Consider the following 27,074-nt stretch of genomic DNA (forward strand, 5'->3'; position numbering starts at 1 on the left):
CCGCTACCTTTCTGCTAGAGATTCGAACAGAAGTAGCAGGAAGGCAACAACCAACTTTGACTGTGGTGAAATGGCTGCATGCCCTTTGGGAACGTCCCCTAGCTGAAGATATAGCGAGGACCGCTAGGTAGGATTGAGGGAGAATATCCGTTAACCGTAAAATAGGAGTCAAAGAACGCTTTGAAAGTTTGAATATTTTAGCCGATGGTCCCTCAGCAAAAACAAGGCATAGCTGCAGTCAAGGAGTACCACAGGCAAGGCGAGGAAGGCCGGTGGGTGAGCCCAAGGATTGCGAAGGAGTCAGTGGCTCGCACTGGAAAATAAGATGCGTACTGACCCAGTGCTATGCGGTCTGGAGGCAGCGAGGCACTCCTGGAGCCGACAGTGTGGCCGATCTTGTGCAGAGCGTACTTAGCGTCCTCTTATGTTCAGCGACGGACACGTCATCAACTGTAACCGTAGCACGAGTGTAGTAATAACATGAGTAATGGTAGCACAAGTTTTAATAGTTCTCGCTGTAGGATATTGAAGGTGGTGGTAGTAGCAACGGCGGCTACTAATATTTGTAAGGTAGTAGTAGTAGGTAGTAGTAGTAAGTGTTGTTGTTGTATATGTAGTTTTAGTCATAGTTATTGTAATGGTAATAATAACTGAAAGTGACAGAGATAATAGTAAAATAGTTCAAACAGACTGAACTTAACGAAAACTTCTAGCTCTTTTCCAGTGATACGAAGGGAAGGCACGGCTGTGAATAGAAATAGATGGCATAAAGAAACGAGTAGCGTACACGTAGCCACCCAAATATTACAGTGATGGCAGGAAGAATAACCGGAAATAAAGAAAAATTAATATGATAAATATTGTAAACTTAGGTCAATATTCAGTGTAGAAATAAAAAGCACACTAGAAGTTATTGTTATAATTGTTCACAAACAGTTAAATTTCACTTGTAACAGTCCATTGTCGTTGCCAAGATATTGAACTAGAATGAATAAATAAGTAGAGAAATAAAAACTTGAACTTTAATGCAAGTTCTCGGTTTGCAGACGTGCTGAGAATCTCCGATTACAATATGCTGCCATACAACTGGTACCAGCTTCTAGAAATGCAGGAATGGCTCGTGGTTTCTATACTGGGAACACTGCGAACCTCCTGCCAATGTCCTAACGATTAATAGTGTGCTTCCGGATGTTCTACCGAGTTGTTGTTTCCATTTAGTGAACAGTATTTCGACGACCGACTCAGCTGTCTACTTCAGGTGCTGCAAGTTTTGCTGTTATGTGTAGCAGACTGTTGCACATAAGAGCAAAACTTGCAGCAAAATTAGATAGCTGGGTCGGTCGTAGAAATATTGTTCACGAAATGGAGAAAGAAACAGAGAAAAAAAGAAGACAGAAAATCTTTGTGAGAAATCAAATACAGCCGGTTTTCCTTCTTTCTTTTGTATTTTTTCCATTTTTCGTCCGTTTTACGAGGGCTGTTCAATAAAGAATGATCATAATTTTTTATGGTCACATTTTCTCATGCTAAAATTTAATCTTATGATATTCTTAGTTTAACGTGCAACAAACACGCCGTAGTAGTTTCATTATTGGGACTCCTGGTTCCCTCCTGTGAGAGGCAGGCAAGGTCAGACATATTCAGTATCGCCTACCGCTGCAATGGAGGTAATACGCGAGGAACAATTTGCGACTCTGAAATTCTGCTTTCGCCTCAACAAATCTTCAGTTGAGGCCTATACTCTGTTACAGGAGGCCCATGGAGAGTCTGTTCTTCCCTAGAGCACAGCTCGAAGGTAGTTCAATATGTTTAAAGAGGGGAGACATTCAATTTCAAGGTTATTGCTCTTACGGAAGAAAACATCGCCACTGCTGCTGTCATAGTGAGAGAGGATCGATGAATTACCTTAAGATCACTTTCTGAAATACTGGACATTTCATTTCGTGCCACCCACACGTTGGTGACAGAAAAATTACACATGACACGTGTTTGTGCGCGATGGGTTCCAAGACTGCCAATTCCCGAACAAAAAGACATTCGCGTGCAGGTCTGCATGCAATTAAAGTTCATGTTAGAGGAAGATCCGGAGTTTCTTTCAAATGTGATCACTGCTGAAGAAACTTGACTACATGATTTTGATCGTGAGAGGAAACAGCAAAGCTCAGTGTGGAAATCTTCATCACCAACCTCAAAAAGAACAAGAGTGGTTGCTTCTGCTGCGAAAGTTATGGTCATCTCATTCTTTGATATTCATGGAACGGTTTATCAGCATGTTATACCTACACACACATCAGCAACTGGACAGTGCTAAAGGGATGTCCTGAGAACATTGCGCGGCCGCATGTTGTCAATGTTGTTGCTGAATATCTTGCAAAAAAATCAACGTGAAGTGCATCCCTTACCTTCCTATAGTCCGGATTTAGCCCCATGTGACTCTTCTCTATTCCCTAACATGAAGAAACGCCGTCATTGGAGGCATTATCAATCATCAAAAGCAGTGGTGAAGGCTGCGGACGCGATTTTGAAGGACCTCTCAAAAAATGGTATCCAGCATGGGACAAGTGCATCACATTCATGGAAGACTATTTTGAGAAAGACCATTAAAATTGTGAGGATGAGTAAAGATATGTTGTCAAAATTATAGATCCAAAGCCACCGAGCAAGCGAAACCCAACTCGCATTTTTCTCACGACACATCCTGAAAACGGTGGGTCAAGGCAGTTAGGTAGATAACATTTCTTGACTGCTAAAAATAAGTTGACCTAGTAATCACACCTACACTTTGTATCGAAAATATGATCGTGTGATTTCTTGGTGCGGCCGATGTAACATGTTGAGTGGAGAGTCATCGGTAGATATAGAAGTAACTTCGAATGTGCCCCAGGGGGTGTTGAGACTTTTGCTGTTTATGTTGTATATTAATGACCTTGCAGAAAATATTAATAGAAACTTAACACTTTTGGCAGATAATGCTGTTATCTGTAGCGAAATACTGTCTGAAAAAAGCCGTGTTAATGCCTAGTCTGATAGTGATAAGATTTCAGAGGGTGCAAAGGTTGGCAACTTACTTTAAATGCACTGCCGGAAAAAATGCAACTCCCTCAAGGACTGTGTTTAATGGCAGCAGGCTATAAAATATACGCATACTGAGGGGTTATGTGATCAATCCAGTGCCGCTCTGGAGGCCTGTCTATGCATCCTCTCTGTTGACTATGCAGGCAATGACGCTGCTGAGTTTTAGAGGAGGACATTCATTCTAGGCACACCCATGCCCCGCCGACAAGCGCGTTCTCCTGTTGAACAGCTTCAGCAATTTGAACGAGGTTACATTGTGGGCCTGTGGGAAGATGGATGGACGTATTGGCAGACTGCACAGTGTACTGTGATGTGTCGATGCTTCCAATAGTGCACTGTGGAATATTCCCACTTGTGGAGACCAGGTTCTGGACGTCTGCGTTGTACAGGCGCACGTCAAGATCAGCGGTGACCGACCGAACATCATCCAGGAACGACACCTGTGCTCATGATGCACCTGCTGTGTGATCAGGGACCATTGGCAACAGTCTACTTGCAGCAAGGTTAATATCACTTGTGCCTTTGGCTACCACCGACACCACGACATCGCCGAGGATAGCTACTCTGACGTCGTGAAAGAGTTCCGCGGAGAATGGAATGGCGTTGAGTTGTCTTCAGTGGTGAGAGTAGGTTCTTTATGTATGGCGTAAACATGGCGAGCGGCCCTTTGCAGAGTGCTTTCGCACACGACACACTAGTCCAAGCCCAGGCTTCACGGTGTGGAGGGCCATGGTTAGTTAGTTAGTTAGTTACGTGTTCCATTGATCAATAGCACGGAAAAACCGTTATGATGTGGAACGTGTCAAATGCACGAGAAATGCGCACAGGAAACAAGGTGTTTTTTTTACATTATAGTGTTCTACCTAAATATTTCTATTATCTATCCCATTCCCTTAAATGGCACAAAATGCATATATTATATCTCCAGATTTATTTACTCATATTCAAGATTCATCTATGGTATAGAAGGAGTTGTCAACGAGTTACGATTTCAATTTGATTTTGAAACTATTACTGCTGTCAGTCAGACATTTTATTTCATCTGGTAATTTATCAAAAAGTTTTATAGCAGCATATTTTACCCCTTTCTGTGCCAAAGATAAGTTCAGTAAAGGACAGTGTAGGTCTTTCTTTTTTCTGGTATTGTAAACATGAATGTAGCTGTTGATTTTAAACTGGTCCATGTTGTTGAGAAAGAATTTCATTACTGAGTAAATGTACTGTGCAGTAGTTGTAAGAATTCCTAACCTTTTAAACAGATGTCTTCAAGATGTGCGACTATGAACCCCAAACATTATTCTAACTACTTTCATTTGAGCAGTGTTGAGTTGCCCCAGAATATTATTCTGTATGACATCAGAGAGTGGAAGTATGAAAAGTATGTTAGGTTACTCATTTCTACATCCTCAAAACTGGCAATTATTCTGATTGCAAAAGTTGCTGAACCTAGTCGCTTTAGGAGACCCAAAATATGAATTGTCCAATTAAGATTCTCATCTATATGTACACCCAAAAACTTAGTATGCTCTACCCTGGCTACTGACTTCTTTTGACGTGTTATGTTTATTGAAGGAATTACACTTTTTGCACCAGAAAACTGGATGTACGGTGTTTTTTCAAAGTTCAGAGCAAGCCCATTTGCAGAAAACCATTTAATAACTTTTTCAACTACCTTATTTGTATCATTTTCTATCGGACTTTCGTTTACTGGATTAATAATTATGCTTGTATCATCAGCAAACAGTGTCAGTTGGGCATCTTGTTTCACTTATATCAAGAACAGGAGGGTACCCATGATCGAACCAACTCAAGGTAACATTTTTTGTTCTGCAAGGTAAAGCAACCAATGTCCGCTACAATGCCCCGACTGTTACCCCCGTGCTACTGCCATTTCTTCGACACGAAGATGATGTCCCTTTTCAGCACTACAGTGTTCGCCCACATACGCAACGTGCTATTCATGCTGTACAACAACTGCCCTGGCCACAGGATCACCAGATATCTCGCCAGTTGAACACGTATGGGACATCATGAAGCGGGAACTTACCCGCTCTCCAGAGCCTGCCGAATTGCAGCAAAAGGCGCAAGATGCTTAGGACAGTCTATCGCAGGATGGCATTCGGCACCTTTATGATGCGAGAATAGACGCCTGCATTACCACCAGAGGGTGCTACACAGTGTATTGGCTGTTGGGGCACCTTTTACTGTCACACAGATTTTTCATTTGGTCTGAATCGTATACTCCTACAACGATGAACTGCCTGTCACCTCACTTGTCAGTAAAATTTCCCTTCCCTTGACGGTTTTGTATGTTTTTTTCCGGTAGTGTTTTAGAAATGTAAAACTGTGCCGTCTACAAAACGAAAAAATCATATTATCCTGTGACTTCAGAAGCACAGAGTTCCATCAAAGCACAATAGAGCGAGGCAGAGATAGGGATCCCAAAACGTGGCCCAGCCATTGTGTTAATTTCCATTCACTGTAAGCAGCGAAAGCTGAAAATCGTGTAGGGCTTGGTACTGAAATCTTGGCACGCAGGACAGAGCGGATCAGGTTATGGTTGTGGAAAGGGGCCGAGATCTGTTACTGTTAGTTGCACAAAACACACAAATTTATTTTCCTAAAAACAGTTAATCACACATGCCCTTAAAAGGATTCAAAAACAATACGGCTGAAGGCTCGAACACAAGTTATTAAAATTGCCTTAAGGAATACACACAGCTGAAGGCCTGAGTTACAAAATTTTTTTACGTAAATACTCGGCTGAAGGCCACTCTAGACATAGAAGAACTGAGGCTTAAGCCCTGAATAACAAGAATTTCCAATAGAGAAGAAACTTGAAAAGGTTTTAAAGGTGAAATTTCAAATTTTAGTTTAAGACGGCTGAAGGCCTTATCTTAAAAATATTGGACATAAAAGCTCAGCTGAAGGCCACATACTGAACATAGAACAACTCAAGGCTTAAGGCCTGGTTCATACGGATTTCCTATAGAGCAAAATCCCCCATTCTTTTTTTTTTTTAAAAAAAAAGGTTTAAGCAAGAATCTTACAAGTTTTAATTTAAGACGGCTGAAGGTCTTATCTTAAAATATTCCACATAAGGTTCGGCTGAAGGCCGTGCACAGTACTTAAAACTGAAAGAAAATCACCATCTAGAAACAACAGAACAGTGGTGCTCATAAGTGTTCCAAGGGTCGGCCTGAGGAGGTAACTCTAACGTCAGGTTAGGTAAGACAGGCAGCCAAACGTAAGATTAAATAATCGAATGGGAACCTGACCCAGGGACGGCTGAGGGACGGACCAACAACCTAATCAACTCCCTTCCGGCCGACCAACGGCACGATAACGGAAACTGTCAGTGAGGACGAAGGTACCAGCAGCACTACGCCTTCAAATATTGGCGTATAAACACAGCCAAGGCACAATAACCCCTGAAGAATATGAACAAACACCAAGGGCTGTCGAACAACACGCCGTGCCGGACAGCATCAACCCGGCGAGGAAAAAGACACTGCGGAACACTGCGCTAATGCCCTCGCCGCGGAGACTTCCTCGCTTCTCTGTCCCAACCGACCGACTTCCTGCTGCAGTAGGCAGACAGCATTAATGTAACTGCTCAGTCGAAATCACACAAGCTAGACACAGTTCCACGAAAACACTTCCACAAGAACTCGAACAATCCTAAAAGCAATCACCGTGGAACAACAAGGACGAATCACAAGTCGACACACGCAGTTAACCCACAGCCGACCGACGACCAAAACACGTCGTCCGATGATACGACCGACCGAACGACCGACCAACAGTCGTCGCCGCTCAAGTCTCCCTCCGTCGGACAGTGCATGTGTGTCGCCAGCGGTCGGCGAGTACTGGATGTCCGGACCTCACTGGCGCTGCGCCCCCGACTGGACTCCCACAAACCACGACACGGAAATACTAGTGGTCGCTCCAGAGATACTACGACAGTGCTCTTATCGATACGCGCTGCTGTTACCAGTCACGGGCAGACAATCCCGCAACTTAGTGACGTCAGTAAATCGAATAAAGACAAGCTGTCAAGCAAGGAACGGCATAAACACGAGCCGCGTACGGCTCATATATCAACTGTTTTAAATTTATTATTTAAATCGGTGCTGAAAATATTCGATATGCTTCCCGGTAACTTAAATTCTATGGTTCATTATTGAAAAATATATTTTAATATATACTGTCTGACGAGAAAAGTAAAGCGCCGAGAAGGAGGGAAGGAAGAGAAATGGAACTCCATGGATGAAGAGGATATGTGATGTTACTTCAGTGATTAAAACCTCGAGAGCTAGGAAATATGAGCCCACTTAAGTATGACGTTGCACCCACCTCTATGCGTGCTCTGATTCGTTCAGGAAGAATGTAATTGTGGTGTCACCGCCAGACACCACACTTGCTAGGTGGTAGCCTTTAAATCGGCCGCGGTCCATTAGTATACGCCGGACCCGCGTGTCGCCACTGTCAGTAATTGCAGACCGAGCGCCACCACACGGCAGGTCTAGAGAGACGTCCTGGCACTCGCCCCAGTTGTACAGCCGACTTTGCTAGCGAAGCTACACTGACCGATACGCTCTCATTTGCCGAGACGATAGTTAGCATAGCCTTCAGCTACATTTGCTACGACCTAGCAAGGCGCCGTATTCAATTGATAATTAATATTATGAAGCATGTACCGTAACGAGAGATGTTCTACAATTGTGGATTAAAGTTAAGTATTCTACCAGTTACCTCCTGTTTTGCTAGTCTTATTTCTCTGACCTGTTCCAGACCTAACGCCAGTCAGCGTGTAATTAAACGCGTGCATTTCGGCCTCCTCTAGAAACACAGTGTTGGCTCTTCTGCCAACACTACAGTAATAATGCCGTTGCATCCTTTCATTAGGCGAGCTGATCCACAACTGTTGAAGCTCGGCTTTCGTATACTGCATACTGGCACTGGGACGGAGTTGATGTCCCAACTGCTCCTACATACGTTACAACGGGGGCAGATCTGGGATCGCGCTGGCCACCGAGGTACCTCAACATCTCGTAGGCCGTTGATACTTTATGATACTGTCGCATGACAGGCAACACGTGACAACGCAAGATGTTGGTGATGTGGCGTTTTGCCGTCAGAGTTCCCTCAGCCCCTGCCAGCCGTGATTTGAAATCGTACTCATTGGCCTCCACACCGTGACGCCATCGGTGACGCAGCTATTCCTCTCCGAGATATCGGAAAAACGGGAGCTCTCCTCAGGTCGCCGCCATATTCGTCAACGATGGTCGTCCACTGTAGTGCAGAATTGCGATTCATTGCTGAACACAATGCGACAGCGTTCGTTGCCAGCCCGTACTTCCTGGTCACGCTACCACTCCAAATTCAGCCACTCGTGTTGTGATGTTAATGGCAGGCTAGACACAGGACGGTACTTCCCTAGTCTGCCTGCTTCTAGTCTCCAACCAATTGTACTGGACGAAAAGAATGATTCAGAGAGTCCATTACTTGTACTCAGGTGGTAGAGGTGAAGGTGCTTCGATGTGCTCGGTCCGCAATCCTTCTTTGTGGACGTCAGGGGTGGTCGACCGGAATCATTACGACGAGCACACCTGCTCTCGCGTTCTCAAGCCGTCCAACATCAGGCCACTATCACATCAAAATGCTCCACAAATCTGGGTACTGCACGATTCGACCAGCTGGCGAAACGGAGATTCGAAATGAGACCCCTTTCAAATTCAGTCAGGTGCTGATATCGCTGTCTCACACCGGTAGGCGGCATCCCCATGCCCACACAATATCTGACGCTGTTCACGTCCAGCTATATACCCTACCATAACAGAACACTTAACATGAAAACGACTGACACACTGTGGTGGCTCTTCTACCTGTCACAGAGGGCTGCAAGTCTAATCATTTATATAATGGCCAATGGCATACCAGGGAGTACCCAAAGAAAACCGGAACAACATTGCCGTGGGCGGAGCTTTTGTAGTACGCATTTCTGCCGCTAGTCGTGTATAGCGCAACTCACTACCAGTTCGGTGCCGCCCGTGTTGTCGACCTGGCTTGGTCTGTTCAACTGCAGTGATTGTTTTTGCTAGCGCTCTTTTGTTCTTGTTTCGCTTTTTACGACAGCAAGTTTAAGTGAACAATGTGCTGCTGTTAAATTTTGTTTTCTACTCGGTAAAAATACTGCTGAAACTGTTTTAACGTTAAAAACAGCTTACCAAGATGAGGCTACGGAAAAAAACTCAAGTTTCCGAATGGTTTGCTCGATGTAAAAATGGCGACATGTCGATTGATGACAAACCACGTTCTGGACGTCCATCAACGGCCCGAATCGTCGGTAATATTGAAAAAATTCGGGAGCTTGTGCTGACAGACCGTCGACAGACAATCGATCAGCTGTCAGAGGATAGTCGGTTATCTCGGTGCTCGGTTCAGCGAATTTTAACGGAAGATTTGGGAATGAAAAGTGTAGCTGCCAAGTTTGTTCCTCGGGTTCTGATTGACGATCAAAAGGAACATCGAGTTGAAACATGTTGTGCTTTGAAACAACGGCTTGAAACTGATCCAGATTTTCGGTCACAGGTCATTACTGAACAAGCAAGAGACAAAGCAAAGTAGTCAAGCCAATGCAAACGACATAATCATCCCGTCCAACAAAATGTCAAGGCAAATCAAGCATCAAAACAAAGCTTATTCGCTTTTTGATGCCAATGGCGTAGTTCATTCAGAGTTTGTTCTCCCAGGTCAGACCGTCAAGCAAATCTTTTATTCGGAAGTTTTATAAAGATTGCGCAACAGTGTTTGTCAAAAAAGAGCCGATTTGTGGCAGAAGCAGACTGGTTCCACCACGACAACGTACCTGCACACAAACCATTTCCGTTAGACAGTTTTTGGCTAAATATGATATAGTTCCACTGCCCCACGAACCTACTCGACTGACCTGGCTCCGTGCGACTTTTTCTTATTTCCACGCATGAAAAGGGGCATGAAAGGACACCAATTTGACAACAATGAATAAGCCACGAAAGAAATGATGGAGGAGCTGTCAGCCATTTCTATCGATGAATACAAAAAATGTTTCGAGCAGTGGAAGCACGTGTGGAACAAAAATATTAGTTGTAATGGGAGAGTACTTTGAAGGGGATAAGGTTGTTTTGTAAACAGTCTGAAAATATATAGATTTTAAAAAAATAATTGTTTTTTCGTACCCCTCCCCCCCCCCCCCCTCCTTATATGTGTACAAAGTTACAAGGGTCACTCCAAAAGAAATGCACACATTTTTGTAAAAATACAGTTTTCATTCCGCATGTCTGAAAGTTTTACAGTGTGTAGATGCATCCTTCCCGCTTGTTTTCAAACTCAGTTCAACCAGTTCCCGTGAGTGGCGCCGTCACAGCACGTCTTCAAGACGGCTGATACACTTGACGTTCGTCAGAAGCATCGTGCTGTCATAGATATTCTGTGCTGTGAAAACGAGACAGTGGGAAACATCCACAAGAGGTTGAAAAAGGTGTATGGAGATGCTGCTGTCGATCGCAATACAGTTAGTCGGTGGGCAATCAGGCTACGTGATGAAGGTGGGCATGGCAATATTGAGGATTGTCCTCGCAGCGGCAGGCCTCGTACTGCAGACACTCCACACAATGTGCAGAGAGTTAACGAATTGGTGACTGCTGATAGATGCTTCACAGTGAACGAATTGTCACACTACGTTGGGATAGGGGAAGGAAGTATTTGCAGAATACTGAAAGTGTTGACGTTAAAAAAGGTTTGTGTCATGTGGGTTCCCAGGATGTTGAAGTGGCTCCATCATTTTTCACCAGAGATGAAGAGGTAATAATTGCAAATTCACCCAAGAAAAAAAAATTCAAAACCACACCTTCTGCTGGAAAAGTTATGGCTACGGTGTTTTTCGATTCCGAAGGACTCTTGCTTGTGGACATCGTACCAAGTGGATCCACCATAAATTCTGATGCATATGTGACGACACTGAAGAAACTTCAAGCTCGACTGAGTCGTGTTCGACCACATCGGCAAAAGCAGGATGTTTTATTGTTGCACAACAATGTACTGTCACATGTCAGTCAAAAAACCATGGAAGCGATCACAAAACTCGGACGGACAACACTGAAACACCCGCCTTACAGTCCTGACCTGGCTCCATGTGACTATCATATCTTTGGGAAACTGAAAGTCTCTCTTCGTGGAACAAGGTTTGAAGATGATGCCTCCCTTGCGCGCGCTGCCAAACAGTGGCCCCGACAGGTTGGTCCAGAATTTTACCGTGCGGGTATACAGGTGCTGGCTCCAAGATGGCGTAAGCCAGTTGAGAGGGATGGAAATTATGTCGAGAAATGAAAATATTGTTCCTAAAAGATGTATCTACACGCTGTAAAACTTTCAAACATGTAGAATAAAAGATGGATTTTTTTAAAAAAATAGTGTGCATTTCTTTTGGAGTGACCCTCGTACATTGACATCCGACGGTGTCTTCTGGGTGTTCCAATGTTTTGGTGAAGCATGGTATTTTTTGGGGTGGCTCGTCACCCAGTTCCTTAACTACGAGCCACCCGGCCACCTCCGCCGCCACGGTGTTTGCTGACAGAAAGCGCGCTTTGCAGCAGGACGCCATCCGGGAGGTCGTGGTTCGAGTTCGCGGAGCAGGGCGCCGGCCTGCAGAGCCCGCGCGAGGGCCGCAAGCCGTCGCTGTCCGCGTCGTCGCCGTCGCCGCCGCCGCCGCCGCTGCCGCCGCGCGCCAACCCGCCGCCCCCGCCGCCGCCGCCCCCGCAGCCCGCCGCCCCCGCAGCGCGCCAGTGGATCAACTTCGAGGAGATCCCCGAGAAGCGCAAGCCGCCGCGCCGCATCCAGACGCTGCCCGCGTCCACGGCGGGGCCGCCCGTCGTCTACAGGTGCGTGACCCGGCCGTGCTGCTGTCTCCCAGGTCGCATCACAACCCAGCGCTGTCTCACCATTCTGGCACACGTGGAAATTAAAGTTACAGTATCAGCCAGGATAGCGAATAACGAAATTTTACTCAAAGAACGCATACCGTTGTGCTTCTTCTATCTTTTCCTTTTTTTCCTGCCTCATCCTGCGTCTACACAGGATCGGCATCAGTAATCAAAGAACACTCTGCAACAAAACATCATTCAACACTCTTAATGAGCTATAAAACAACACACAATAAAAAACATACACGCGAACAGAATGAAAATTCACCGGAACAAATTCAAATTTCGCGGCTGCCAGTCGAAAACAAAACGGTCATACAAATGACTGTCACGATTGCATCAAAAACGTAAATTTTGCAGCGAACTACATCGATTGAACAAGACCCGAAATTCACCAACGATCAGGAGAGAAGGTATGTAAACGCTCTTAAAATACGCAACGTTTTCTAACAAATAGCAAACCACTCCAAACAGAGTGCGATCCATATAAACCTCAACTACTTTAATGAGCCGGCCAGAGTGGCCGAGCGGTTCTAGGCGCTACAGTCTGGAACCGCGCGACCGCTACGGTCGCAGGTTCGAATTCTGCCTTGGGCATGGATGTGTGTGATGTCCTTAGGTTAGTTAGGTGTAAGTAGTTCTAAGTTGTAGGCGACTGTTGACCTGAGAAGTTAAGTCCCATAGTGCTCAGAGCCATTTGAACCATTTTTACTTTAATGAGTCGTAACATTTGACCCAATAACGCGATAAAATCTACAGTTTTGGGATATGGTAATATGTCGCTGGGAGGTGACACACTGTACATACTTACATACATACGAAGTTCTCACAGTAAATGTTGGAAGTGCCCTCCACCAGCATCGATGCAGAACTGTATTCGCCTTATCATATTCCGCGACATTCTGTGAAGCAAAATTTTGTACATGGCTGCACGTTCAGAGACCGTGAATAGTTACAATTAAAAGTAAACAGCCCTCGATCACTAATTATTAACGAATTAACCGGGTTTCGACACAGCTAGGAGTGTCTTCCTCAGAATTCACACCAAAGAATGGTCTATAACATGGTCACAGAATTATGACTAAAAACGTGTGATACAAATTATAAGTACAGAATAATCGTGAAAGACTGGCAGTACTTATATGTCATTTATTATTTTATAATTTGTATCATACGGTTTTCCTCATAATTCTGTGACTATGTTATAGACCATTGTTTGGTGTAAATTCTGAGGAAGACACTCCTAGCAGTGTCGAAACCCGGTTATTTCCTTAAAAATTAGTGACCGAGGGCTGTTTTCTTTTAATTGTAATTATTCTGTGAAGCGTATCCTCGGCAGTGTTGCTTATATCGTGTGTAATGGCCTCACGGAGTTTTGCAGTTGTCCGTGCTAACACTGGAAGCCGACACTGTGCATCACACTCCAACCTTTTCATCAGGCAGCGGTGTTTCGTGCATGATATGGGCATTTACGCCAACCCAATATCTGTTGTTTGGTGCGTTGATGTAACCTGACACATATACAGTCATCCTTATCATTCAGTTCACTGACGAGGAAGAAATCCCAACACCAAAAAATTATTAATGTAAAGTAATGAAATTTCGAGAATACATTTGTCTAGGTAAAATACTTAAGTGATAAACATTGCAAGATAACAGGTAAACGTAAGCGTGAGATAAGCCACTGCAAACGTGAAATTCTGGTGCATTAATAACCGGTGTGGCCGCCAGAATGTCGAATGCAAGGATGCAAACGTACATGCATTATGCTGAACAGGTGCCAGATGTCACTTCGTGGGATTGATTGAGTTCCATGCCTGTTGCGCTTGGCCGATCAACGCAGGGACGGTTGCTGCTACTTGCGGACGGCGCTGGAGTTATCGTCCTATGGTGTCCCAATCTGCTCCCCTGGAGACAGATCTGGTGATCGAACAGGCCAAGGCAACATGTCGACACTCGCTATAGCATGCTGGGTTACAACAACAGTACACTGTGGTGCCAACAGCTGCTGCAAATGCAGTACGATGCGCCGCAGCCATACACCGAACACGGCGGCCTTCCCTCTGGGTAGGGCCACGTCGCCGCCCGGAGCCCTGGCTTCTTGCTGCCGTGCATTCTCGTGACTACCGCTGCATCCAATCATGTACAGTCTTCCTGCAGTTCAGATTTCGTGATGAGTCGATAGTGACGTCTGTGTCGCATTAAAAGCATTCTTGACTAGCTTCAGCTCACCACGTCCAATCTCAAAGGTAACTAGCGCCCACGACCGTGACGGCGTGTATTTAAAGCAAACCAGAGCTGAGTCCTCATAGTGATGCTACTAGCGCCACACTTATGTGACTGGCGCCAAACCTGAATAGACATCGTCTTTCAGATGCAGACACACGCCTCCCAAATTTCGCGTATGTCGCACGACTCCTTGGTGTTACGATTCTACATCTACATCTACATCCATACTCTGCAAGCCACCTGACGGTGTGCGGCGGAGGGTACTTTGAGTACCTCTATCGGTTCTCCCTTCTATTCCAGTCTCGTACTGTTCGTGGAAAGAAAGATTGTCAGTATGCCTTTGTGTGGGCTCTAATCTCTCTGATTTTATCCTCATGGTCTCTTCGCGAGACTTCCGTTGTTTTTTAGACACAAATCAATAATCTCAAACAGAAGAACATTCGCACCTGCTTCGTAATGACAATATTCCATAGGTTCAGCCTGTAAATTCAGTGACCTAATCTAGAACAATGGTTTACCAGGTTTTTTTTTTAAACAACTTCACCTGTGGAACGAAATACTATTTCCTTTCGCCTATCTTTCGTCACAGCCAAACGCTTCACAATATTTCACCATTGTAATAAAGAAACATCAACTAAAAATGTTGGGTTGGCGCGTAAGTTCGTAGCGTTTTTCTTTTGCATCTCCGTATTCCGGTTGCTCTGTTTTTACTTATCGACTGTCATTTCTTATTTGTAGTTCACTGTTTTTATTTGAATTTACATACTGTCATTTTCTCAAAAATGGTTCAAATGGCTCTGAGCACTATGGGACTTAACTTCTGAGGTCATCAGTCCCCTAGAACTTATAACTACTTAAACCTAACTAACCTAAGGACATCACACACATCCATGCCCGAGGCAGGATTCGAACCTACGACCGTAGCGGTCGGGCTGTTCCAGATTGTAGGACCTAGAACCGCTCGGCTACTCCGGCCGGCTCATTTTCTCATTTCGAGATAGTGAATGCAGCTTTGGATGCCAGGAAATGGAGTGTCAAGTAGAGAAATCAGAACATTTCGTCATATTCTGTTGTTTGAGTTCAATAGAGGGGTCACAGCAGCCGGAGGCAGCCAGAAACTTTTCCACCGTGTATATGGATAATGCCACTGGACAGAGCATGACAAGAAAATAGTTTTCTCGTTTCGAGGAGGATCTTTTTAACATTACTGACTCTCCACATTCAGGCTGACCGTCGGGATTTGATGAAGATCACCTAAATGTTTTGATGCAGAATGATCCACGTTAGTGTAGGCCATTCGAGAACTTGCCAATGTGATGAACTGTGATCATTCCACCATCGTCTGTCATTTGCATGTAGTGGGGAAGGTTCAAAGGTCTGTCGCATGAGTACCGCATGCTATAAGTCAAAAGCACAAAAATCAGCGACCATTCGTATCCTCCGTCGTGACAGTAAATGGTGTCTTTATGCTAAAATAAGAAAAAGAAAGCAATGGTTAAGCTCCAGCAAAGCAGCAACTCCCCTTAGAAAGACCTGCGCGCTCCCACAAAAAATAATGTTATGCATCTGATGGAACAGCGACGGTGTGGCTACTACGATTTGCTTCCCGGGGTGTAAGCATCACTGCTGAAATTTGTTGTTAACGACTGAGGTGTCTTGTAGAACAACGGCCAGGAAAGCTGCGTGAAGTGATGCTACCCCGCTATAACGCCTGCCTGCATTCTGCTAGACCGACGAAAAACACTATACTGGAGTTTCTTTGGGAAGTCATTCTTTACCACCTTATTCACATGATCCTGCGCCCTCAGATTTTCCCATTTTCCGCTCTCTATCGAACGACCTTCAAGAAACTTCGTTTGCGGATGAAAACGCGCTCCGAACATGCTTGGACGAGTTCTTCGGTCAAAACCACGTGATTTCTACAGTCGTGCAATCGAGAAGGTATTCGAGTCTTGGCAGACTGTTGTAAGTAGTGAAGCAGAATATATAAGTGATGACTAAAGTCTCTGTTATGTGTATCTGTTGTGTTTATTGAACTTGTGGATAAACGCTACGAACTTATGCGCCAACCTAATATTACAACTATGATGAAAATAAGTTGAAGAGTAATCCAAAGTCACCTGAAAATGGGTGTAGGTTTCAACATAATGACGTCATACGCGCTCTAGATCATCTGTGATCTAAGTTTAACAGAAGCTTGAAATTTAGCGCGTACTTCAATGCGAGACTCTTTTAATAGCTTCCACAACGAATCTCTCAGAAAACCCAAAGAGATTCTGCTCGTATGTAAAGCACACCTGTGGCAAGACACAATCACTTCTCTGCACCACCCGTCGGGAGTTCGAGTCCTCCCTCGGGCTTGGGTGTGTGTGTGTTGCCCTTAGCGTAACTTAGATTCAGTAGTGCGTAAGCTTAGGGACCGATGACATCATCAGTTTGGTCCCATAAGACCTTACCACAAATTTCCAATTACTTGACAGCGCTACAATTATGGTGACGCTATTGATGACAGTGCCACTAAAGCACAGTTACTAAACACAGTTTTCCGAAATTTCTTCACAAAAGAAGACGAAGAAAATATTTCAGAATACGAATCAAGAACAACTGCCAATATGAAGAACTTAGAAGTAGATATCCTTGGTGAAGAGAAGCAGCTTAAAACCCTTATGAGAGGCAAGGCTTCAGATTGTATACCATTCAGGTTCCTTTCATAGTATGCTGATACAATGGCTCCACATTTAGCAATCATATATACAAACATTCGCTCGTAGAAAGGTTCGTACCCAGAAACTGAGAAGTTGCGCAGTTCCACCAATACCCAAGAAAGGAAATGGGAGAAATCCGCTGAATTACAGACCTTTATCACAAACGTCGGTCTGCAATAGGATTTTGTATCTAAGACTGTGCTCGCACATTATGAATCACATCGAATAAAATTATTTATTAACAAATAGTTGACACGGACTCAGAAAGTATCGTTCTTGTGAAACACAACTAGCTTTTTACTCACACGAAGTAATAAATGTTATCGACAGGAGATGTCTAATTGATTCCATATTTTTAAATTTACAGAAGGCTTTTATCACCGTTCCTCATAAGCGACTTCTAATTATATTGCGTGAGCGTGGAGTATCGTCTCAGTTATGTGCTGCATTTGTGATTTCCTTTCAAAAAGGTCATAGTTCGTAATAACTAACGGAAAGTCAAAGAGTAAAGCAGAAGTAATATCTGGCGTTCCCCAAGGAACTGTTGTAGTCCCTCCTTTGTTCCTGATCTACATGAACGATTTAAGAGACAGTCTGAGCAGTTCTCTTAGATTTTTTTGCAGATGACGCTGTCATTTATGGTCATGTAAACACAAATTTTAAAGGTTATAACTCAACTACATACTTAGGGATTACAGTTACGAATAAGTTAAACTGGAACGACCACATAGATAACGTTGTGGGGAAAGCAAACCAAAGACTGCGATTTATCGGCATACTACATAGAAAATGTGACATTTACTAAAGAGACTGCATACACTACGCTTGTCCTCCCTCTTCTGGGCTGTTTCTGTGCGGTGTGGGATCCGCATCAGATAGGATTGATGGAGGACATCGAAAAAGTTCAAAGAAGTGCAGGTCGTTTTGTGCCACAGATATGATACACTAATTGGGTTGGCAGTCATTAAAACAAAGGCGTTTGTCTCTGCAGCAAGACCTCCTCATGAAATTTCAATCATCAACTTTCTCTTCAGAGTGTGAAAATATTTTTTTTTGTGCCATCTACATAGGAAGAAATGGTCTCATAGTACAACAAGAGAAATCAGTGCTCGCACAGAAATATTTAAGTGTTCGTTTTTTTTCGCGCTCTATTCGAGAATGTAACAGTACATAAGTAGTTCGAAGGTGGCTCGATGAACTCTCTGCCAGGCACTTAACTGTTAATTGCAGAGTAATCATGCAGATGTAGGTAAACAGCTACCTCTTGCCTGAGGATGCTGTAGGAGGATACACCCTATATGATGCAGGATGACTTGGATAAAATTTCTATTTGGTGGCAGCTTGCTTTAATGGGGGAAATTGTAAGTTAATGCAGATGAGTAGGAAAAATCAGTCTTGTAATGTTTGAATACAGTATTAGTGGTGTGCTGCTTAACACAGTTAGATCGGTTAAATATCTAGGCACAACATTGCAAAGTGTTATGGAATGGAACTATCTGCTCCACGTTTTACAATGGCTTGCAAAGTATGTATGTAGATATAGATGTTGATGGCACATAACCAGTAGTGTAAATTAAATATTTTGCCTCTAAGGACCATGGAACATCTGAGGTCATCATTCCCCTAGACTTAGAACTACTTAAACCTAACTAACCTAAGGACATCACACACATCCATGCCCGAGGCAGGAATCGAACCTGCGACTGTAGCAGAAGCGCAGTTCAGGACTGAAGCGCCTAGAACCACTTGGCCACAGTGGCTGGCAATTAAAGATTTTGTTAACAGAAACTGAGGCTCTGCTGTAAACATGCTCGTGCGTTAAAGCAGACCTATCAACAGTTGTGGTAGCACAGTGCAGAACACACATAAAGTTATTTGTAGGAGATTAATTCCTTTCGGGTGCTGCATGTCTAACCTCCAGCCTGGCTGTGGTAATAGCGATACCGAGCTTGTTCTCTTCTGTGAAAACAACTGCCAGTTATTTGAATTCTCTGAGTATTTCGCAAGGTTTATATAGATGGCCAATAACATGACACTACTTTAGAGGTCTCTTAATTCATTGTCAATGCTAATACATAACTGTGACGTCGTGATGTTCACCTTGTTTGCACATACACTGTTGACTCACAAAACAGCAGTCTACTACCATTGGCACCCATCTTTTGCGGAATATTAGACCATATTCTGTGTAAAAACGTAATGAGTTATCTCAGAGAGAATGGCCTTCTCCATGCCAACCACCACAGATTCCGTAACCATCGGCCATGTGAAATCCAACTCGCATTTCTCTCACATGACGTCCCGTAAGACATCGATCAAGCCAAAAGCAATTTTCTTAGTGCTGCACTAATAGTTATTAACAAAAAAAATGAAATGAGCGTATGGCATCGTTGGCCGGGGGGCGCCATACGGGGAAGTTCGGCTGCCAAGTGCAAGTCTTATTTCATTTGACACCACTTTGGGTGATTTGTGCTCCGTTGATGAGGACAACAATGCAACACCCAGTTCTTGAGCGGAGAAAATCGCCAACCTGGCCGGTAATCGAACCCAGGCCCACTTGAGTGGAAGGTGACCACGTTACCACCCAGCTAAGCAGGCGGACACTTATTAACTACAGTATGATCAAACTGGGTACAAAAGAAATTTGCAACTAAATTGAGATTGTTAACCACCCGGAAGTCGCGCCCTCTAGCACGCTTGTTTCTGGGAATCGGGTCGGCGCACCAACTCCGGGTGGAATCCGTTTTGCGGATTAATAGCGAGGTCCGATGTCCCAGCCAGCATGAATGTGGTTTTTAGGTGTTCTCCCACATACAACTAGATGAATACAGAGTTGGTGCCCATGTTACACAAATATTGCAAAACTTTCTCACACTCTCACGTGGGGTAACACTAGACCCAGAGATATGAGGTATACAAATTCAGTCCTGGAGGGAGAGGTGGCATCTAGCCAGCATCTCCACTAACATGTAATGACTGGTTTGGTTTCTTGCGGCATCGATAGAATTCAACTCGTGCCACTATGACATACATTTGTTTGCAATGGTAGTTGGAAAACAAACTGCACATGTGATCAAAAGTGAGAGCTGCCAGTTCTAGTGAAGGGGCAACCTGACTCAGTAACTGTCACATTTTAGGTGGAATCCATTTGAGGAAGAAGGCTTTGCACAAATTCAAGTCTGTCAAACCGAAAGCCAAAAAATATGATCTGAGTCTTTTTTCGTAAGCTTCCCAATCCTTATGTGAATGAACATATGGAGGAAAAGTGGGTGGATGTACCGACGGAATGGTACAGTGTCTGTTAATGGAAGCCGATAAAGTGGTCACTGCCAAACTAAACTGTTCAGTCAGGGCCAGTAACACGGTGCCAATAGTGGCTTAAGGACTGCATACGCGTAAACCATTCCAAACTCGTCGGCAAGCGTGTATGAAACAAGTAATACATGAAACTGATGTAAGTAACGCAAATATGGCTTTATTCATAAACCTCTGAACAATAAAACTAAATCAGCCTCTCATGAATTCACAGGTAACAAGACGCAGCGGTGCACATAAAGAGTGTGAGTCAGTGCTGCTCAGCACATATTCCATGCACGAGCCGCAGGCATATGGCGAGGCAGAGACTGCGCCGCGCATACGCCTCCCCCAGGTGGCCGCCAATGGCTGGCTTTGTGCTGATATATTCGAGCACGCATGTGTAACACCACTACACACGGTGCACTCACACTCACATGCGCTAGTAGCAGGATACGGCACGGTGCATCTAAATTACCTCACTATCTTCATCAACAGTGGATACAGTACAGCTCTGTTTTATTTTTGGAATTGCTCGAACTTAAGTCACATACCTCTGTTTTAATTTTGAGAGATGTTGGCGATGATGTTTCGGGCTGATCTGTATCTTCAGTAATGGGACATTTCTTGGACTTTGACTGGAATTGCTTCTTTTGTCAATGTTCTAACGTTTGTTTCTTTTGCACTGACATTTTAGAGAACACTCATAGGCACTTCCTGTTCTCAATAATGAGATCTCATAAGGGGAGGCCACAACGTTGGGGTTTACTTCATACTTCATTCACCTTGAGTACGCCGTTAAAACATGTGCAAATGCAGGGTGCACTACACTGGCAATTCCGAGAAAATCGCAAGAGAAGTTTTACTCGTTAATTACATGGCGTATGTATATGTGCCTAACTGCTGCACATCAGAGTTCACGGTGGTGAAGTGATTAGCATTCGAGCTTCAGTAAGACGAACATGTGTGAGCCAATGGTTCTACTCCTGCTCGAGCTTAATTATAAATCTATTTTTTTCGATGCTGGTCATATTATTTAATTTATATGATATCTGAGATGTAACATAATGAAGAAAAAACCACGTGTATTTGCATGAAGTTTCAATTTATGTTTTCCCTGCCTGTGTGACAAAAACCATCTTGCGACGTGTGACACTGAGAGCACATCCGACAAGTAATTGTACATTACTCTTGTGGTCTGGCGCATTGTGAGTTACTATATTAATGATAGTGAATAACGTCAATCGCATCATCATTTATTGAGGTTTGACTTGGACTTTCCAAGCCTGTCCCTCATCCTTGAAAATTTAATTACAAATAGTAAATTGTCATACAACATATGAAATTCACAACAAGTTCATGAAAACGTATGTGTTTTATTCATTATATTACCTCTCAAATGTTATATAAATTAAATAATGTGACTACTGATGAAAATGAAAAGTAAATGCTAGCAGGATTCGAACTGTCGCCTCTTCCAGAAAACTCTGGCTTTGCGCGAATGCTATTCACTTGACCACAATGACATCTAGCGACCAGTCCTTTTGTACAGTTCATCTGTTACACAATAGACGCATAAAATTTCTCTTGAGATTTTCTCTGAGTTGCCAGAGTACTACACCTTACTACTTGCACATTATGTTGTTTTGGTGGCCTACTAAAGGTGTACACAGTTTGAAGTAAATACCTGATCCAACATTGTGGCCTCCCTTGTCGTCTATAACTGTGGAAAACATTATTACTTGGACTGACCAGATCAATCAAAACTGGTTTACATTGTCAGAAAAAAACATCATAATTAAAATACATTATGGGTAATCCTAAATCTTTCCCTTGGAATGCTTGGACATCTACAGAGGGGGCAGATTCACAACTCCAGTTGTCACTAAAAACTAATGAAATGAATACACCTATGGCAACTGAGATACAATGTTCAAAAATTTATTACCAGTGCTAAATGATGATCATATGAGTCAACATAAGTCTTTTAATGTTGGTTAGATATTGTTGTGAGTTATATCAAAAACTAGTTTTCAAAAACTGAATTTTAAATTAACAGTTAACCGAATGGTTCTGTAAAGTTTCCTATGTCTCTCACAACATTGCAACAATACCTATTAAATTATACTGGAAAACTAATTTAGGAGAGGAGAGAGCTTTCAGGTACCCTCACTTACATGTCGTTATAGTGACACTTGTTTTTACCAAGCCATTTCACTAAAATCAAACACATAATTTTTTTGTAAAACTGCCGTCATGTTGCAGCTATGTCGATCCAGAAGAGTGTGAGTGTGAGTGCCATGAGACTTCTGGTGGCAAGGGTCGGTCCCACTCTGCAGCCTCAACCTCAAAAAAGAAGAAGGAAAAGGACAAGGACAAGGAGAAGGTACAGTTCACTCTGTCACAAGCTAAACTGAAAGAGTTTCATCAGGATTCAATGAATCATTATTCATGTGCTGGTAAAAATACAAAATATTGGCAGCCAACAAGTAGTTTATTCTTTAGCACTTCATGAAAGTCCATCATGTCCTGTGGAGAGAGCTGCAAGGAGAGTACGGTGCCAAATTTGCATGTAGCAGTTTAGAGAATCTATGGGAAAAATAAATTGGGATGACCAGCTGGAGACTGCAGCCTCCATTTTCCCAAATAAAAGTTTAATCTGCTTAAAACAGTGCAGCCCTAATAGATTTGTCCCTAGTGACTATTACTGTTTTACAAAAGAGGTTATTTAATACTGAAGCACTGTTCATTCATTTCTGAATACTGATCACTATGCCCACTGTCAGCTAACATCAGGATGTGAATGGCCAGCATGTTGCCCTATTTTTTACTGAGATTTACTCCTTATGTTACATCAAGGAGGACCTTCAGGGATGTGGAACAACTGAAGGCACACCTTAACAAAGGAGAAGCAAATCCTTAAACATTTATCTGTGTGCAGTATGTGGAATAGACTACAACTAAATTTGGATTTATATAATTTGTGATTGACATTTAGTAAGTCAAGTGGTAGTTGAAGTAACTAGAGCAAAAGAAACTGGTACACCAGTGTAATATTGTGTACGGCCCCCGTGAACACACAGAAGTGCCGCAACACGATGTGGCGTGGACTCGACAAATGTCTGAAGTAGTGTTGGAAGGAAATGATGCCAAGAATCCTGCAGGGCTGTCCATAAATCTGTAAGAGTATGAAGGGTTGGAGATCTCTTCTGAACAGCATGTTGCAAGGGACTCCAGATATGCTCAATAATGTTCATGTCCGGGTAGTTTGGTGGCCACCACAAGTGTTTAAACTCAGAAGAGTGTTCCTGGAGCCACTCTGTAGCAGTTCTGGATGTGTGGGGTGTTGTACTGTCCTGCTGTAATTGTCCAAGTCTGTTGGAAAGTGCAATGGACGTGATTGGATACAGGATGTTTATGTATGTGTCACCTGTCAATCATATCTAGATGTATCAGGGGTCCCATATCACTCCAACTGCACACACCCCACAACTTTACAGAGCCTCCACCAGCTTGAACAGTTCCCTTCTGACATGCTGGGTCCACATATTCATAAGATTGTCTCCACACCCATGCACATCCATCTGCTTGATCCAATTTGAAATGAGACTTGTCCGACAAGGCAACATGTTTCCAGTCATCAACAGTCCAATGTCAGTGTCGACCTTCCCAGGCAAGGCATAAAGCTTTGTGTTGTGCAGTCACCAACATGAGTGGGAGGAGGAGGAGGAGGTGAGTGTTTAACGTCCTGTCGACAATGAGGTCATTAGAGAGGGAGCACAAGTTCGGATTAGGGAAGGATGGGGAAGGAAATCGGCTGTGCCCTTTCAAAGGAACCATCCCGGCATTTGCCTGAAGTGATTTAGAGAAATCACGGGAAACCTAAATCGGGATGGCCAGACGCGGATTTGAACTGTCGTCCTCCTGAATGTGAGTCCAATGTGCTAACCACTGCACCACCTCACTTGGTGTACACAACTGGGCCTTCAGCTCTGAAAACCCATATTGATGATGTTTCATTGTACGGTTTGCACGCTGGCACTCGTTGATGGGCCAGCATTGAAATCTGCAGCAGTTTGCGGAAGTGTTTCACTTCTGTCACGTCGAACGATTCTCTTCAGTCATCATTGGTCCCATTCTAGCAGGATCTTTATCTACCACAGCAATGTCAGAGATTTGATGTTTTACTGGATTCCTGATATTTATGGTACACTCGTGAAATGGTCATACGATAAAATCCCCACTTCATCGCTCCCTCGGAGATGATATCCCATCGCTCATATGCTGACTATAGCACAAGATTCAAACTCACTTAAATCTTGATAACCTGCCATTGTAACAACAGTAACTGATCTAACAACTATGCCATACACTTGTTGTCTTATATAGGCATTGCTGACCAATGTGTCACATACTGCCTGTTTACATTTCTCTGTATTTGAATATGCATGCCTATGCCAGTTTCTTTAATACTTCAGTGTAAATATGTGTATAATGTCAAAATGAGAATACAGTTAAGAAGTTCCATACAAAGTCAGAGTACAATAAGCAGACAAGTCCAATTAGATACTAAGAGTCCAGAGAGGGGAGTCAGGTGAGCATGTGAACAAATCATATCAGAGAGGGAGTTAGAGCATTCCACTCTGGGATTACATCATGTAGGTTGTTTGTCAGTTTCTTGAGGTTGGGCAGTCCATGGCTATGCAGGCTGATCATGATGTGATGCTGCCTTTGATTTTAATCATGCCACTGCCTGGTAGCTTGACCTGAGCTGGCAGGTCAGGGTGTGGATGAATTATGACAAAATTATTCAGTGCCTCATCTCCTGCTATGGTAATGGTGATCAGAGTGGTAATAGATGGCTACCACAATACTCTCACCTTGGTGGAGAGACTGTGAGACAGTGCAACCCCACAGCCCTCACTGACAGTCTGAGACACAGAGTGGCACCCAGGAAACTCACAACCATGCCTTCTGAAGTATGACTGATGGGCATCCTTGGCTGCCATAGGAGAGTAGGGCCAAAAATGGCCCTGGTGGTGACAGCTCCAATACAGATGGATGCCCACGGGTGTGACAACAGCCACTGGGTACCCCAACACTGGAGCTAGATCTGTGGAGATGTCCAGGGCCTCAGGAATGGGAGCAGGAACTGGCTAGTGCAGCACCGGCTAACCGTACAGCACCATCGTTTGACTGCTGAAGCTCTTCCACACCTGCACCCTGGCATTTGTGCATAGGGGTGGAAAGAGCAGTTGAGGAGGGGGAAGGAAGTGAGATTGCCTCAGTGCAGAAGGTGGGAGCAAAAACAGAGAAGGAGCTTCCGAGGACAGAGGAGTAGGTGAGGACACAGGTCGCTGGAGGGAGGAAGGCTTGGGAGATGTGTGCAGACTCACCGGAGGCCATTCCCCTGCCCGTGGGTTGAATTGCTTTCAATGTCAAGCCACCAGCCTGTCCTCCATCTGCACTGTGAAGATTTTGTGACTTCGCTGGCCCTGGACGACCACCAGCATCCGGCACTCACGACGACCAAAAGCACGAGCCCAGATGAGGGTTTTGGCACATATTACTGCAGTGGAGGCACCCGAGGGGGATGTAGCACTGTGTGCAGCTAGCACTTGTGCAGCAGTTCAGCCAGGCTCTTCTCATCAATTGACATGGACATGTAAGAACTGCAAAATCGTGTGAATGCGTCTTCTGCTGAGATGTCTCTGATGTACTTCTTCATCTGTGTCTTGAATGATAGTACAAGATGTTCTGCATTCATAAGAGGGAACCCATTTGATGTTCATTGAGCTTCAATCTTGAGGTAGAAACAAAGGACCTCATCTTGATCAAAGCAAGGGTCTGGGGCCACAGGAAGGTATGAGAGAGCGTTGACATTGTACTGCTGAGCCACTGGGCAGAAGTGAAACTCGTAGTGATTATGACTGAGGAACAGTGCCTACCATTGTAGTTTCTGGTCCATGTTGTCCAGCACATGTGCCACAGACTAAAGATAGAGACTAAAGGTTTTCCATCTATAACAAGGTGAAACTTGACACCACATAGAAAGCCATGAAACTTCTTGATGACAAAATAATAGTGAGGGCAACCTTCTCAATTTGAGAGTGATTTTTCTTTGCTGCATTGAGCATCTTGGAGGCAAAAGCAATTGGCTGTTTAAAACTGTTGGCATTTCATTAGGGCAGCAAGGTCCCCAAGCCATTTTAAGATGCATCCTTATTGAAGCATTATGGCTCTGGTTATGGGTTGAAACTCCACTAACAATCTGTCACCTTGATGTTGCTCATGAGCACTTTTATCTTCTTGAAAATTTAGGGTTGGCACTTCATGTTTTCTTGATGCAGTGGACATGCTATGTTGTGTGACTAATTGCACCGTGAGATTTTGTCTCCAGTTGCAGAGGATCAAGGGCTGCAAGAGAGTCCACAGCTATAGCAACTCACTACAAAATGAATTAACTGCCCTTTTAAAGAACTCTTCTGTATTTATTCTCATACTTAACATTTACAATATTATGTAATAAATCTCTTATTATTCAGAACAATATATTGTAAGTGTAACTCACAACAGCATGTAAGAGAATGACATTTCTCCCCAGTTTCTATCAATTGTTCCTGCTGGAGTTTAAATTGTTTGTAGAGGTGCTTGCTCTGTGTCTTTAAAACAGCACCAAGCCACAACATCAAAGTATAAACTCTATCTCCAGAGGAGTTACAGACTCTGGACAGCATCTTGCTTTGACAATGTCCTGTGCTCACATCATCCCTGCACAAACAAAAACTGAAGTGTGAACAGTGGAAAT

General features: G+C 43.8%; 1 protein-coding gene across 1 annotated transcript in view; it reads left to right on the forward strand.

Annotated features, from left to right (window-relative positions):
• The window catches only part of LOC124550625 (serine/arginine repetitive matrix protein 2-like), a 237,764-nt gene that overhangs the window by 150,267 nt on the left and 60,423 nt on the right, over positions 1-27,074 (forward strand). Inside the window, exons 17-18 of the mRNA XM_047125347.1 lie at positions 11,727-11,996; positions 22,532-22,652. Coding sequence (XP_046981303.1) covers positions 11,727-11,996; positions 22,532-22,652 — 391 coding nt within the window. The remainder of the gene's footprint in view (positions 1-11,726; positions 11,997-22,531; positions 22,653-27,074) is intronic.

Source organism: Schistocerca americana, chromosome 9 (assembly GCF_021461395.2).
Source record: "Schistocerca americana isolate TAMUIC-IGC-003095 chromosome 9, iqSchAmer2.1, whole genome shotgun sequence".
NCBI classification, from domain to species: domain Eukaryota; kingdom Metazoa; phylum Arthropoda; class Insecta; order Orthoptera; family Acrididae; genus Schistocerca; species Schistocerca americana.